We start from the raw sequence: 17,062 nt of genomic DNA on the forward strand, positions 1-17,062 counted from the left end.
AATGTCTGTTCATATCCTTTGCCCACTTTTTGATGGGGTTGTTTGTTTTTTTCTTGTAAATTTGTTTGAGTTCTTTATAGATTCTGGATATTAGCCCTTTGTCAGATGAGTAGATTGCAAAAATTTTCTCCCATTCTGTAGGTTGCCTGTTCACTCTGATGCTGCCCTCTCTTTTATCCCTCCTGCTTGCTCTTTCTCCTTTAAATACTGAAGTTTCCAAAACCCTCTTGGGAAAAGTGCACAATACAGAGGCTCCTATGCCTTGTGTTTTTCCCTGAAGCATCCTCACACTTTGGCTAAACAACCTCTATCAATTGAGACACTCATCGAAATCACTTTTTGGTTAACAACCACAATAATCTGCTAGCACCTTTAAAATGTAATTTGATTGTAAAGAGAGACAAATAAAATAAATGAGTAAATGACATAATGAATGTAAAGTGTCATTGTTTACAATATGAGAATTAAAAATCCTTTATATGAAAGTTCTACATAATCAGAAAAACACAATATAAATAATATTTACCACTAACAACCTAGTATAATAGGAAGAACATGGCTTTGGGAAATAGATCTCTCTCTCTCTCTCTCTCTCTCTCTCTTTTAAAACTACCTTTTGTTTACTTTCTTTATGACTGTGAGAGTATCGCTTACATTTCCTAAATTCAGTTTTATCATATAAAATGGTAATAAAGTAACTATATGCAGTTGTGCAAGTATTAAATAGAATTTGGGATAAGTACATAGTATGGCAAGTCCATTTTAGCTTTCTAATGTAAGCTAACAAAATTAATATATATTGAATAAGTTTATTTTATTTTATTTTAGTTTAGTTTAGTTTAGTTTAGTTTAGTTTAGTTGTGTCAAGGTCTCATTCTGTTGCACAGGCTGAAGTGCAGTGGGATGATCAAAGCTCACTGAAGCCTCGAACCCCTGGACCCAAGCTATCCTGCGGCTTCAGGCTCCTGAGTACCTGGGATCACGGGTGCAGAATACTATGCCTTGCTAATAAATTTTCAAAATGACATAAAATATCTTTTTATGCAGCCTTCACCTCAATTTTAGAAAGCAATGAATATCTGGAATATTTGCATATCTACAAGTCAGAGAAGGCACAAGTTAGAGAAGCCATGATCCTGACAAATTCTGTTTCCTCATCTATAAAATAAAGAAATTATTACTTACTTTGTGTTTACCTATCTTCAATAAATGATAGCCATTATTTTTTAAATTGTTTGGTTTGTATAAGTAATTGGTCTCTTATGTGGAGCTAATTTATGCAAATAATGTTTATGTAAATTTATATCATGGTACAAATACGTGTGTGTGTGTGTGTGTGTGTAGATATACACACGCACATGTTGAGAACAAAAATTACAGGATACTATATTAAGAACTCAGAAACCAATTAGGACTATGCAAATTTAAATATCAAAGTATAATAAGTCAACATTTTTGTAGTTGGCCATCTATTTTAATTGTTTAAATACCTGTTTTACACAGATCCTCACTCTCTAAGTTTGGTAGATTCCTGCAATGAGCCTTGTATATATTGCAGTTGCTAAATACATCTTCCTGAAAATATTAATGAAAGGATAAATTAATTGATGCATGGGTGAATTTTAATAATTTATTACATTCAATGTACTTAGCCATATTACTAGTGACTGTTATAATCAAATACCAAAATGTAATTGTTCTAGGTTATATATATAATATTTTGAGGCCTGAATTTTATAGGCTCAATAATAACATCATTAGTATGTATTTTAATGAAAAATAAAGTTATAATGTTAGCATTTATAGTCTCTCTAGAAAAAAGTTAGACAGAAAACCTAAAATATTTGAAATAAAACTATTAAAGGCATTTCAACATCTCAGCTATATTATAAAATATCCTTTACAATACTGTAGCCATTTAACACATCCTACAAAAACTCATCAACATCAACAGACATTAATCTTTGTCCTCAGGCATTAGTTGAGACGAACGGGCACTAATTGAATTAATAGAGTTCTACTGAATGATGGCAAGGTAGCTATGGAGAAGCCCAATAGCTTTCCTTTAACTCAGCATATGAATTGCTACCATATTGGTTTCTGCAGAGAATAGGCTTTACTCTCAGTTGGCTGTAAAATCTAAATTTGCTTTTATATTCCATCCTGGTTCTCAGAGAAGTACTGATACTCTTAAGCATATTTGTTATGTAATAGCCATGACAGAAAGATGGATGTAGTGATGGAAAATCATTTTTCAGTTTATGTGTAATAGACTCTGCTTTGTCTGAACAGAATTTGCTTCAAATAACATATAATAAGAAGGTATGTAAATATTATCTAAAGAGCTGCAACTGCATCAATATTTGCCGAGTTACAGTTCCACTCGAATATTTAACAAAAACTTGTTTATGTTGCTTATATTTAACTATTTGGAGAAAGCAATAGACAGATCGTGCTTGAAATGGCTTTACTTAACTAGATTAAAAATATAGATAGTATGTTTCATATTTATGAATTTTTTAATTATTAATTCCAGAAAAGTAAGAAAGCTATTCTGACTTTCCATTTACATTGATTTTTTAAAGAGGTTATGTATTAATATAATAAATATGTCAAGGATCAGTTTGTGAACTTGTAGGAAATGAAAACTATGCTTCTTTACATGAGATCTTACCTCCTATTTTTTAATAAACTTTGAAATCTTCACCTTGTCCAAATAACTTGGGAAAAGTCATCAATCACAATTTATATGATTTTTTTTTCATTACTTAGAGGTCTCAAATAGAAGATAGACTTACGGGAGTTGTCCGGATTTTATTCTACACTTACTCTTACTTTCTAAATTACCATATCTGTAGTGATGTATATATGTTGACTGATGATAAAAAGTAAATCAAGCTATGAAATAGGAAATATAATTTAACTTGCAATGGCATCACCTCATTGAACATATATGCAAAGTTAAGAATATTTATGTTCCTAAAATTCGATTAAGTTTTGATTAACTACAGATAATATGCCCTTTTATATATTCTTCTTCCTTTGGAACAAATATTTAGAAACATAATGAAAAATCACTACTTCCTTTTTTAAAAAAAGAAATTTAATCACCTACTCACAATTACTAAAAAGTGGCAAGAATAGCATGAAGAATTTCTGTATACCCTTTACCCAGATCCCCAAATACTCACAAATACTGCCTTTGCTTTCCTCATTTTCTCCTTGTCTTCCTTCTATTTCTCTCTCTCTCTTTCTGTATATGTGTATTTATATTGTTATATATAAAATTATATATTACATGTTTAAATTGTATACGTAACTGATCATATATTATATATTTATATTATGATAGATAGGTGGACAATTAGATCTCCACTTTGATCTGGAATTACCTTTATGAGAGGATTTTGATTTTGAATTCAGTTTCCTTAACAAATGTGATATTGTTTATATTTTCTATGTATCTTGTTGCCTATACATTTTCGTCTATTAGTAGTTTGGTAATTTACATTTTTCAATGAATTTGTCCATTTCATCTATAGTATTGAGTATATATATTGGTATGACAGGGAATTTTGTATTTTCTTATTCTTCTCATTGGCAATTATTAGTTTCTCTCGTTTTTTCTTAATTATCTTGCAGGGATCAATTTTATCAACTTTTTTTTTTTCTTTTTTTTTTTTTTTTTTTGACAGTCTCACTCTGTTGCCCAGGCTGGAGTGCAGTGGCAAGATCTCGGCTCACTGCAAGCTCTGCCTCCTGGGTTCACACCATTCTCCTGCCTCAGCCTCCCCAGTAGCTGGGACTACAGACGCCCACCACCACGCCCGGATAATTTTTCGTATTTTTAGTAGAGACGGGGTTTCATCGTATTAGCCAGGATGGTCTTGATCTCCTGACCTCATGGTCTGCCTGCCTTGGCCTCCCAAAGTGCTAGGATTACAGGCATGAGCCACTGTGCCTGGCCCTCAATCTTTTCTAAAAAACAGCTTTTGACTTTATGTATTTTTTCTATTTTTTGGTCTGATTTCTATTTTATACATTTCTGCTCATTCTAATAGTTTCATTTCTTCTATTTACTCTGGTTTATATTTCTTTTCTAGCTTCTTAGGTATCAAGCTTAGATAACTGATTTTAAATCATATTTTCTTTCTAATAATATATTTAGTCTGAATTACCATAACAATTCAAACACACTACATTTTATACCATAAATTATTATACTTTAATTTCAATGTAATTAATTTAATTTAATTTAATTTCAATTTAATAGTCTTGCTAAAGTTCTATGAGAATCTAGATAGAATGTGTATTATCTGTTTATTGAAGTTATATTTTATAATTGTAAATTAGGTTAGGTTTGTTGATAGTGCTGTGTAAATCTTTTATAGCTACAGCTCTCTCTTTTTGTTCAGCTTATTCTATCAATTAATAATGAAAGAGAGGAGTTTGTATCTCCAGTTGTAACTGTGGATTTAAAAAAATTCCCTTTTTTCTGTCATGTGTCATTTCATGTATTTTGAAGATCTTTTGCTAAGTTCGTGTACATTCAATGTTTTCGTGGTTTCTTGATGAATTGATCCTTTTACTCTATAAAATGCCCATATTTATCTCTGATATACTGTTTGCCTTTTTCTAATTTATAGCCACATCAGCTTTTTATGTTCAGTGTTTTAATGACATATCTTTTTCAACCTTTTACTTTTAGTTATTCATATCTTTATTTTCAACATGCATTTTTCTGAATGCTTCATGGATGGCCTGGTTATTTTAGGCAGGATAAAAATCTTTGCCTTTAACTTTTACATCCCATTCGTGTTTGAAGTTTTTCATGTAGTTTAGGATTAAGTCTACTACCTTGGCAATGATTTTCTATTTTCCCACTGGGTTCATTATTTCTCTTTTCCTTCTATACTGGTGAACTGCTGTTGTTACATCTTGCACAGAATATGACATAAATTTTTCTTAGATTTTGCCTAGCTGTAAATACTTTTTAATGCATTTTGAAGGATACTTTTATTGGATATAAATTCTAGAGTATATTCTTTTATTCTTTATAAATTTTAAATATATTATTTCATTTTCTTTTGACCTTAATTATGATGAAAATTCAGTTGTAAATTCTACAGTTATTCTCCATGCATGCAATACCTTTTTCTCTGCCTCTTTTAATAAATTTTTATCTTTATATTTGGATTTCAGCCATTTGTTCTTTTGTGCCCAAGTGGTTGTCTGCTGCATTGGTCTTTTTATATTATCAATGTCATCAACTCTGGAATCTCTTCAGGTATTTTTACTTCTACTATTTATTCTGCCCCATTCTCCCTTTCTTTCTGAGAGCGATTAAAATTATGATAATATTAATCATTCAAATATTTTTCCCTCAGATCTAATACTTTTTGTTCTGTTCTTTCAGGCTTTTTAAATCTGATTTTAGTTTTTTTTCTATTAATTTATCTTCGGTTACATTTATACTTTTCTTCTGCTCTGCCCAATCTTCTGTTATGAAGATTTTAGATCATATACATTTAAAAATTGTTTTTCACATCTCTGTTAAAATTTCCCATCAAATCATGCGTGATGTCCATCTTTTCCTGTAGACACGTTAGAATTTTTATTATAGTAATTTTATGCTTCCTTTGGTAATTGTAGTATCTGGGGTGTCTCTGGATCTGCTTCTATTAATCACTTTCTTTTTAATGTTGGTCACTTTTTCTTGCTTCTTCAAGTTTTTATGTGAATTCTTACATGTCTGGGAATTTCCTATTTAGTAAGACCTGAGATCTGTGCCCTACGGTGGTTTTGGAGATCTATCTCTAGTTTACAGATGAATCTTTTGATCTCCAAATTTCTGGAGGCCTCACCACCCTGCTTTAGAGCTCTGGGACCAGATTTGTTGGTGGTCTAGCAGAATTTTTTGATCTCAAATCTCACCCTTAGCATTTTTTTTTCTTTTGGCTGCAGCTACCCCATAGTCTACAAAGGTGGAGATATCCTCTAGGAAGCTTGAGGAAGGATTTTTCAGCTGCCCAATGTCACCCTAGGCATTTTGTGGTTAAAATCAGGAGTATTTGTAGGGAGACGAAGGGAACTGAGCTCTCCCACCCTTCCATCAATCCTGATAGATGAAATCCCTGAGGGACTGTATTTTTCTCCCAGTTCCTCTGCATTTTTCCCATTCTTTCCAAGCTGAAAAGCAAGTTTGCCCAAAATGTTTCTTTCAATTTTCCTTTCCTTCCACATTTTTTTTCTTATCTGAAAATAACATGTATCTGAGAGAAATTATCTCTATCCTCTCTCTATTCCCATATTTTTAAAGATAATATTCCTGTTACTCATGAAGGTAACAAGAATGAGATAGGTGTTAATATTTTCTCACTGTTACTATTGGGGCTCTTGTGGATTCTATTTTGTTATATCCAACCACAAATTCATTCTTAAAAGTTTGGTAAAATGTAGGCAGGATTCCTTTTATCCCAAGTTATGTCAGATAGATAGGATGTCCTAGTTTCTATTTTGTTGGTGGGGGAAGTAGAGAACAGCTATGTATTTCCTTTTTTTCTTTTTTTGAGACAGAGGCTTGCTCTGTCACCTAGGCTGGAGTGTAATGGCGTGATCTCCACTCACTGAAACCTCCACCTCCCAGGTTCATGCCATTGTCCTGCCTCAGCCTCCCCGGTAACTGGGACTACAGGTGTGCACTACCACGCCCAGCTAATTTTTGTATTTTTAGTAGAGACGAGTTTTCACCATATTGGCCAGGATGGTCTCGAACTCCTGACCTCATGATCTGTGCCCCCGCTCCCCGACGCCGAGCTTCTCAAAGTGCTGGGATTACAGGCGTGAGCCACCACCCCTGGCTATTTCCTCCCTTTTATCAAGGACTGTCACCTCTGGAAGTTAGATTCTTTAAGTTTATTTGTATTCTAAAGGTTATAATGTTACTATTTTAAAAAATATGATTTGTAGCTTATCCAGCTTATTTTGTTTGCTTAGGATGACAGTGATGGTTTCTTACTGCTTTCTATATTTATTCCAGAAATACTATTTATAAACACATTAAAATGCAACAAAAATATTGCATACATATCTACAGATGGTTCATTTCTGTTGTTCTTTAGTCATTTATAAAGTTTCAAGTTTCTTCCATCATATGTAATTTTCCTTCAACCCAAAGACACTATCCTTTACATTTTCATATAAGTGCAGGTTTGCTTATGAAGAAACTGTTTCTCTTAAAATTTCTTACCTTGTTTTCATCTTTTATGAAAGTATAATCCTACCTAGGTTGCTAGGTTTTCCTTTCTTCATGGAGCACTTTAAAGATGTTTTTCATTATTTTCCATCTCACTTTATTTACAATGAGAAGTCAGTGAGGAGTCAGCAGTTACTTTTGTTTTGTTTACCTTACCTTATTGTAATCCCGTCTTATTTCTATGCCTACATTTAAGATTACTTTTCCTCTGGTTATCTGCAATTTGACGATGATGTGTCTTGGCATGGTTTCATTGTGTTGAGCTTGGATTTATAGATTTTTTTATAATATTCAACAAATTATTTGCTTTTATTTCGTTAAATATATTTCGGACTAACAGCATTCTTCTGATATTGAAATTACGTATATGTTTGACTTCTTAACATCGTTCCACAGGTCATTGGATTTTTGTTCCTTTTCCTTTCATCCCTTTTTATCAATATTACAGCATGGTTTGTACCTATTACCCTGCCTCCACTTACATAGATTACCAGAGCCCTTCTTCAATAACTCTCTTTTCGTTAGGATACTGCTCCACAAATTCAAGCCACCTGAGACTCTGTGCTCTCCAATCTTTGTCTTTTCAGTTTAACAAGACTATTCATACGTTGCCTTGTTCCCCCTTCTTGTGCTGTGATTTGGAAAATGTCTCCGGGGATAATTACAGAATTCATTTTTAACTCACTATTTCAAGGATCACGGTTCTGTATTTATTCATTTCCAATGTCTAAAACTTGTTGTTTTATATATTTTTGTAATTTTATTTGTTAATGCTTATTTTGGAAAGGCTAGTTTAATACCAATTAGTAATGAACAGAAGATTATATCTTTATTTGTTGATAATGATCATTTTTATTAACTAGATCACATTTCATATGGCATCAAATAGGTGTTGTGCCGGACACCTCTTAACCTCAGTAGGAAGGATCCAGGTTCAAGAAGCGGAAGAAGAGACCCAGAGCCAGCAAGTGAGATATGGGGTTTGATTAGGGGATTACATACAGGGAAGAGTCCAGTGGTCACAGGCTGGACAACATATCTGCCTTACATACAGTCCAGTGGTGGCAGGCTGCTCAGGAAAACCACAACTGCTTGCAATTTCTATAGCATTTAACAATCTCCCCACCACCACTTAACGATCTCCACCTAGCAGCCTCCGTAACCCAAAATTCAGGGCATTAATCCCCTGTACAGCCCGTGTTCCATTGGACAGTTTGGGGGCTCAGATGTTTCTCATAGACAAGGAATGAATCTCCGGACTGGCCACTCCTGGATTCCCTGGCTCAGGACACACATTCAGGTGCCTCTGCAATCTGGGGTCTTTCTAAGGATATGTTTAAGTTATTGCTATCAGGGGCTTTTACCTTACAAAAGGCATTAAATAATTAAAAGTCATAAAATATGCTTTAATTAGAAAACTAGGCATGATATTTCCAGGATGATTTCATATTTATATTAAATTGAAAACATGTATGATTTTCTACAGCTATTTTCACCCATGGTTTTTAAAATTTCATGCAACGGCCTGAGTAAGGTAGCTCCTTCCTGGACTCGCAGCACTTTGGGAGGCTGAGGCAGGAAGATTGCTTGAGCCCAGGAGTTTGAACCCTGTCTCAAAAAAAAAAAAAAAAATTACCCTAGGGTGGTGGCACTTATCTGTAGTCCCAGCTACTCAGAAGGCTGAGGTGGAAGGATCCTTTGAGCTGGGGAGGTCGAAGCTGCAGTGAGCCATGATCATAACACTGTACTCCAGCCTCCAGGTTGGGTGACAGAGAAAAACTTTGCCTCGAAAAAAAAAGAGAAAAACACTTGATGCAACATATGAGAACTTTTAATCACATATATGCTATTATTATTTTTGAGGATTGATTTCAATAGCATATACACAAGGTCAAACAGAAAAATTAAAATTGTCAAAGTGTTTATTTAAAATTAAATTTTGATAAATATACATTCATTAAGATTTTAAAAAAAGGAAAACTGAATATAATATCTTGTTGAACATACTGTTAAGTGAAACCACTGACGGCTGCCTCCAGAAATTATCTTTAAAAATCCACATTTATAACCAATAAAATATTTTAATATTTAGGGAACTCAGAGCTATTGTGGTAAGCATTCAACTTTATTATTTTTGAGCGTAAGATTTTTGCATTTTCAGTTAAGATGTGAAGATTGGCTGGGCACAGTGGCTCATGCCTGTAATCTCAGCACTTTGGGGGCTGAGGGGGGCGGAACACCTGAGGTCAGGAGTTCGAAACCAGCCTGCCCAACATGACAAACCCTGTCTCTACTAAAAACAGAAGAATTAGCTGGGCATGGTGGCGGGCGCCTGTAATCCTAGCTACTTAGGGAGGCTGAAGGGTAATCACGTGAACCCGGGAGGTGGAAGTTGCAGTGAGCTAAGATCACGCCACTGCACTCCAGCCTGGGCAACAATGATAGATTCATCTCAAAAATAAAATAAAATAAAATAATAAAATAATAAAAAAGTGAAGGTTGATCTATGTCAAGATAGTTTGTAAAGTTAAAAAAATTAATCAAGAATTTGTTGTCTTCAAGGTCATGCTGCAAGCTAACAAATACTGGTTTTTTATTGTTTCCATTGAGGCTACTGAATTGACCTACTTACAAATCTTCAAATATACCTCTAATTTTTTAGATATCTTTATGTAACAAAATGTCCTTCAGGGTCTAGGGTATGTTCTCCTGAACTCCCAGGCTTAGAATCTCAGCCATATATCTATTTTGGTTCACCCATGGAGTACCCTGGACATACTTAAAAAATGGCACTTAGTTTGCAGTTATAATAATCTTTTGACTGCTTTGTTTTTCCCACTTGATTTTAAATCCCATGAAACTATCAATGGTGTATGATTCATCCCTATTGCCCATTATGGCCTTTACTACAGAATAAATATTAATACTTGTTAAGCAAACAAGTGGAATTACTTCTCTATTCTACATTGCATACAAATATTATTTTAGTAGGAATATGAATATGAATTAAATCATTGGATGCTAACATTCTATTTTGTGTCTTCTGTTACAGGCTCTTAAATCTGATCTACAATGGAAAAAATTCTTTTTTATCTGTTTTTCATTGGCATAGCAGTGAAAGCTCAGATCTGTCCAAAGCGTTGTGTCTGTCAGATTTTGTCTCCTAATCTTGCAACCCTTTGTGCCAAGAAAGGGCTTTTATTTGTTCCACCAAACATTGACAGGAGAACTGTGGAACTGCGGTTGGCAGACAATTTTGTTACAAATATTAAAAGGAAAGATTTTGCCAATATGACCAGCTTGGTGGACCTGACCCTATCCAGGAATACAATAAGTTTTATTACACCTCATGCTTTCGCTGACCTACGAAATTTGAGGGCTTTGCATTTGAATAGCAACAGATTGACTAAAATTACAAATGATATGTTCAGTGGTCTTTCCAATCTTCATCATTTGATACTCAACAACAATCAGCTGACTTTAATTTCCTCTACAGCATTTGATGATGTCTTCGCCCTTGAGGAGCTGGATCTGTCCTATAATAATCTAGAAACCATTCCTTGGGATGCTGTTGAGAAGATGGTTAGCTTGCATACCCTTAGTTTGGATCACAATATGATTGATAACATTCCTAAGGGGACCTTCTCCCATTTGCACAAGATGACTCGGTTAGATGTGACATCAAATAAATTGCAGAAGCTACCACCTGACCCTCTCTTTCAGCGAGCTCAGGTACTAGCAACCTCAGGAATCATAAGCCCATCTACTTTTGCATTAAGTTTTGGTGGAAACCCCTTGCATTGCAATTGTGAATTGTTGTGGTTGAGGCGTCTGTCCAGAGAAGATGACTTAGAGACCTGTGCTTCTCCTCCACTTTTAACTGGCCGCTACTTTTGGTCAATTCCTGAAGAAGAGTTTTTGTGTGAGCCTCCTCTCATTACTCGTCATACACATGAGATGAGAGTCCTGGAGGGACAAAGGGCAACACTGAGGTGCAAAGCCAGGGGAGACCCTGAGCCTGCAATTCACTGGATTTCTCCTGAAGGAAAGCTTATTTCAAATGCAACAAGATCTCTGGTGTATGATAACGGAACACTTGACATTCTTATAACTACTGTAAAGGATACAGGTGCTTTTACCTGCATTGCTTCCAATCCTGCTGGGGAAGCAACACAAATAGTTGATCTTCATATAATTAAGCTCCCTCACTTACTAAACAGTACAAACCATATCCATGAGCCTGATCCTGGTTCTTCAGATATCTCAACTTCTACCAAGTCAGGGTCTAATACAAGCAGTAGTAATGGTGATACTAAATTGAGTCAAGATAAAATTGTGGTGGCAGAAGCTACATCATCAACGGCACTACTTAAATTTAATTTTCAAAGAAATATCCCTGGAATACGTATGTTTCAAATCCAGTACAATGGTACTTATGATGACACCCTTGTTTACAGGTAAGAAAAATTAAGCAAATTTATATACTTACCATGCATCTTAGTGTAGAACTTGTTAATGTACTACTGATTTTTTTTAATTGGCAGTGCTCTTCTGTGTTGTAATTCCGTATTTTAAAGTGCATAGTGTAAGCTTTGAAAAAGGTGGTAATACAAGTGGGGAGATATTTTGAATGGTATTATCTTTAGAGAGTTCAACTTATATTTAATATTATGCTTACTTACTTTTTTTCCCCCTCATCTAAGAGATGTGACTATCAGAGAACAAGAATGATTTATAATAAAAATTCAAAAACATACCAGAACTTACACATCCAAATGAGTGTTCTTTCCTTCAAGGAAGTCATGTTGGGAGGCTATACCATTATCCCAATGATGCTGCCATTGCTCAAAGCACTTTTGGAATTATCTTTAGAACCTTCATCATACTATTTTGAATATCCTCAGTGGTGGCAAATCTTCGTCTTTTGAGGGTGAATTTGAATTTTGGAAACAAGCAAAAGCCATTTGGAGTCAAGTCTTGTGAATAAGGTGGGTGATCAAGATGGGTATTGCCATTTTTGGTCAAAAATAGGATGTAACTATAAAATAATGAGACTGATTTTTTGAGTGATTAAGGGGGTGTGTGTGTGTGTGTGTGTGTGTGTGTGTGTGTGTGTGTGGTTGTGTTGTCTCATGTATACTGGTTCTAAGAGAGTTCCAAAAAGAAACATTATAAATAATTTGAGCAGTGAAAGTATCACTGGAATTAGGTATGTAATATCCAAGTAAGGATGATGATGGGGAATTTGCACCTACTAAAGAATTTCTGGTATGTTTTTCTAAAGTTCAGCCTCATTGATTTATAGTCACATCTTGTCCAATTTTCTGTTTAAAAGACATATTTTTATCCTTTCATATAATTGAGAGACTTACTATGCCCTGGGAAATGATGCAAAACCATGGCTTTGAAATATATATAATACACACACACACACACACACACACACATATATATATAATGTTTAAGATATTCAGAAATCAGATCAGATCAGTTCCTATGTCCCCAGGTGAATTATTCAATATAATTGATTTTCATTCCTGTATGGAAATGAGAGTAATTTTTTTTTTTTTTTAAAGCATGGACTAGTAGGCAAAATTAAACCTATCCTAGCTAGCCATGTGATCAACCCGGGGCAGGATTCTACCTGGCTGAGTTTCAATTCCTCGTTATTACAAGGGAGAAATTATCCCTTCATCACTAAATATGTGGGGACGTGGACTATGATACATGTATATTAACTTTAAGTAATTTGCTCTTGTCATACCAGGCTCTTCACATAACCCATGGACTACTGTCAATGACAAATACCCCTCCCCACCCCACACTTTTCTGTAGCTATTGGATATTATATATATTTTAAACATTATCTCTGTGAAATAAGCCAGATTTGATTTTCCAAATTCCAGGATTTTAATCCTGCAATGACAAGTAAAATTTTGTTAAACCTTGAGGAAATTTCTTGAATCCCTGACTTTTTTTTGTCATTTGTAAAATAGTGATAATGCCTGTCTCATAAGGTCATTGTAAAGATTAAATTTTAATGTATACAAAATGCTTAGTAATGCCTGCTGTTTAATTATAAATTAGGTCATATTCAGTTGCTACTGAAGGAACAGAGGAAAATAGACATCAACAAGAAACTTTTAGAAAGTAGTAGATTCACAGATGTCTATAAACTCTTTAATTAATTAATTAATTAATTAATTTTAAGGTAAGGTCTTGCTCTGTCACCCAGGCTTGAGTGCAGTGGCACAATCTCGGCTCACTGCAACCTCTGCCTCCCGGGTTCAAGCAATTCTCCTGTCTTAGCCTGCCGAGTAGCTGGGACTACAGGTGCCCGCCACCACTCCCAGCTAATTTTTATATTTTTAGTAGAGATGGTGTTTCACCATATCGGTCAGGCTGGTCTCAAACTCCTGACCTCAACTGATCCACCCTCATTGGCCTCCCAAAGTGCTGTGATTACAGGCATGAGCCATCGCAGTGAAAGTATCACTGAAATTAGGTGATATTAGATTTGGGCACCACCTAAACTCTTATACTTTATAAATTGTGCTCCGATGGAAATTTGCGGTAGCATAAAATGGAATGAGGGATTTATGCTGTGGTCGACAGACTTGCCTTGTTCATGTTTCTAGGATAATATTACTTATATGTTTTCATTATCCTCATTTATAGGTAAAAACATAATGGGGTCCAAGTGTTGATGGCATTAAAAAAGGATTAGATTTGTAAAGAAAATACTTTAATCTTAGTAATAATCTTAGTTATTAAATATATATTTACTGGGTGCAATTTCATTTTTCTGAAATGGAAAATAAATGCTCTGAAATGCGTATCTATTTAGATTTCTAATGTGATTGTCAACATTTTCCCTTCCTTCAAATTTGCTTTTAGTCGTAGAGGTATTGTAAGTGCTAAATGGATTTGTTTAGCAGTCAGATAATGTCACAGTCACACCTTTCAAAAGTAATTTATCATCAATGATTTTTTAGCAGTGTTTTTTATTAGGAGTTCTCCTTTGCCGAGCAATGTAATTAGTAAGCTTGTGAAGGCTTGGGGTAGGAACAATTAATATAGTGCAGATGCTGACAAGGACTTTTAGCCATTTTAACTTGGTAAATATGAGATTAGATCATTTTTCAATAATTCATATGTTATAAATGTACTTACCTTAATGAATAGTAAAATGACACCGAACTAAAGTCGTAGTGACTTTCTGTGTATATGTTTTATTTTGTTATTAATATTAACACAAATTCCATTGTCCCTCAGAATGATACCTCCTACGAGCAAAACTTTTCTGGTCAATAATCTGGCTGCTGGAACTATGTATGACTTGTGTGTCTTGGCCATATATGATGATGGCATCACTTCCCTCACTGCCACAAGAGTCGTGGGTTGCATCCAGTTTACTACGGAACAGGATTATGTGCGTTGCCATTTCATGCAGTCCCAGTTTTTGGGAGGCACCATGATTATTATTATTGGTGGAATCATTGTAGCATCTGTGCTGGTATTCATCATTATTCTGATGATCCGGTATAAGGTTTGCAACAATAATGGGCAACACAAGGTCACCAAGGTTAGCAATGTTTATTCTCAAACTAATGGGGCTCAAATACAAGGCTGTAGTGTAACGCTGCCCCAGTCCGTGTCCAAACAAGCTGTGGGACACGAAGAGAATGCCCAGTGTTGTAAAGCTGCCAATGACAATGTGATTCAATCTTCAGAAACTTGTTCGAGTCAGGACTCCTCTACCACTACCTCTGCTTTGCCTCCTTCCTGGACTTCAAGCACTTCTGTGTCCCAAAAGCAGAAAAGAAAGACTGGCACAAAGCCAAGTACCGAACCACAGAGTGAAGCTGTCACAAATGTTGAGTCCCAAAACACTAACAGGAACAACTCAACTGCCCTGCATTTAGCTAGCCGACCTCCCGATTCTGTCACAGAGGGGCCCACATCTAAAAGAGCACATATAAAGCCAAGTAAGTTTCTCACTTTGCCTGCTGAGAGATCCAGAGCAAGGCACAAGTGCTCCCTCGATGGAGAATTAAAGGAATACTATTGTTATATTAACTCGCCGAACACATGTGGACTGTTTTCTAAAAGAAGCATGTCTATGAATGTGATGTTTATTCAGTCTGACTGTTCTGATGGTCATAGTGGAAAGGCAACTCTCAAATTCTGAGGGACTACTGAAAAGCTCTGTGTCATTTATTATTTCTTTTCAACGAAAAATCATTTTGAGAACTCACATAGAAAATTGGAATTTGCAATTCTGATGCTGTGCATAAATCAACCTTCTCAGGAACAGTATATATATATACATATATAACTATATATATATGTATTTATGTATATGTATACTGGAAGGAAACATAAATAAAATAATAAGGGAAAAAGCATGACATTGCAGCAGTGCCTTTCCCTATTCTAGGACCAGCTCCTAGGACTAGCAGCAGCAGATTTAAAAAATGAAAATTGTTGTAGGAAAAAGACAGTGTTGCATAAAAAGTGATATGTTCTCTAATTTTACAAAGGACCACCTATGGATAAATGATATTTTTCAAGTAGACTGTATATTTTCTTTCAATGGTAATAGTGTTTCCTTTGTTTTTAGGGAAATGTTGTAGAGAACAACTTCATGTTGCTAAATTATTTAAAATAAAATATTCAATTAGTATACTGAGTTAATGTTAAAATTAGTTCCCTTCGAAACAACATCCTTGGTGCAGGTGCCTTAATGGTTGTAAGATATTTCTCCTCCACGACACACCTTTTTCAGTGGAAAGGGGAAGAAAGTGCAATTTATTTTGCATTTATGAAAACTCTAATCAAGTTTAAGTCACAGGCTACAAATTCCTATGCATCTACATGGACATATGAAGGTGTTTTCGTTCATTTAATACACATTTTCTGAATGAATGAGTTTTATGTTGGTCTTAATGCAAGCTAAAGAGGGAGACATACAAGACTGCCTTTATCAAAGGGGTGTTTATCTTTATCACCAAGTAAAATTTAAAAACTTCTAATGGTGTTCTCATTAGATTTATAAGTCTTATAAAGTCATTGCTCATTAAACAGGCAGTGGATTTTTTTCCCTTTGCACTATAGTTTTGCATTTGAATGTTTTCCTTTTAAAGTAAATGCATTTGCTATTTTAACCAGAAACTGTGATAAATTTAACTAGAAATCATGCCATTTAGTGAGAATACATCATTTTTTAACACAGGATTTTAAATTGAGTAGAAACTAATAATGCTCCTGGGTAATGTGAAATTATTAACAATTTACTGAAATTAAGGTCTATAGATAAATGTTTCTATTCACTCCTTGAAAAACTTAATTATATAATAATTTGAGGGTGTTTTATTAAAGATCTGTAAACAGGTTAACATCAAAGAGGTTTTGTTTTGTTTTGAGAATAAGGCTCACATGAGAACTTAGACCCATTGCTTTACACAAAAGAAATGACATTTTAGCCATAATATCATAAGATAGGGGCTTTACTGTCTTATGTCAACTACTCTTTGGGAGTAAGTTAAACACACAGCAAAAGTTTATTAACTTTTTCAGATCACTTGAAGTACCACTTGAGATACAAAGGAGGAATGTGGAATCGTTAATTTCCTTATGCTAGAAGCATATACAACAATTTCAGTTACTGGTAACTTGACAAAGCCACATCTTGTCATACACAATGTATCATGATGCCATTCCACAGTATGTAAGATTAAAGTAGTTAGAGATGACTTTCAGTGCTAGTATTCAAAATAATTATCCAACGGGCTTTTTTTTTTTTTT

At 34.6% G+C, this 17,062-nt stretch overlaps 1 protein-coding gene across 1 annotated transcript in view; it reads left to right on the forward strand.

Annotated features, from left to right (window-relative positions):
* The window catches only part of LRFN5 (leucine rich repeat and fibronectin type III domain containing 5), a 316,824-nt gene that overhangs the window by 288,141 nt on the left and 11,621 nt on the right, over positions 1-17,062 (forward strand). Inside the window, exons 3-4 of the mRNA XM_011977336.1 lie at positions 10,308-11,712; positions 14,531-15,243. Of these exons, the coding sequence (XP_011832726.1) occupies positions 10,328-11,712; positions 14,531-15,243 (2,098 nt within the window). The 5' untranslated portion in view covers positions 10,308-10,327. The remainder of the gene's footprint in view (positions 1-10,307; positions 11,713-14,530; positions 15,244-17,062) is intronic.

This window comes from Mandrillus leucophaeus, unplaced genomic scaffold, assembly GCF_000951045.1.
Source record: "Mandrillus leucophaeus isolate KB7577 unplaced genomic scaffold, Mleu.le_1.0 Scaffold179, whole genome shotgun sequence".
In the NCBI taxonomy this organism is placed as follows: domain Eukaryota; kingdom Metazoa; phylum Chordata; class Mammalia; order Primates; family Cercopithecidae; genus Mandrillus; species Mandrillus leucophaeus.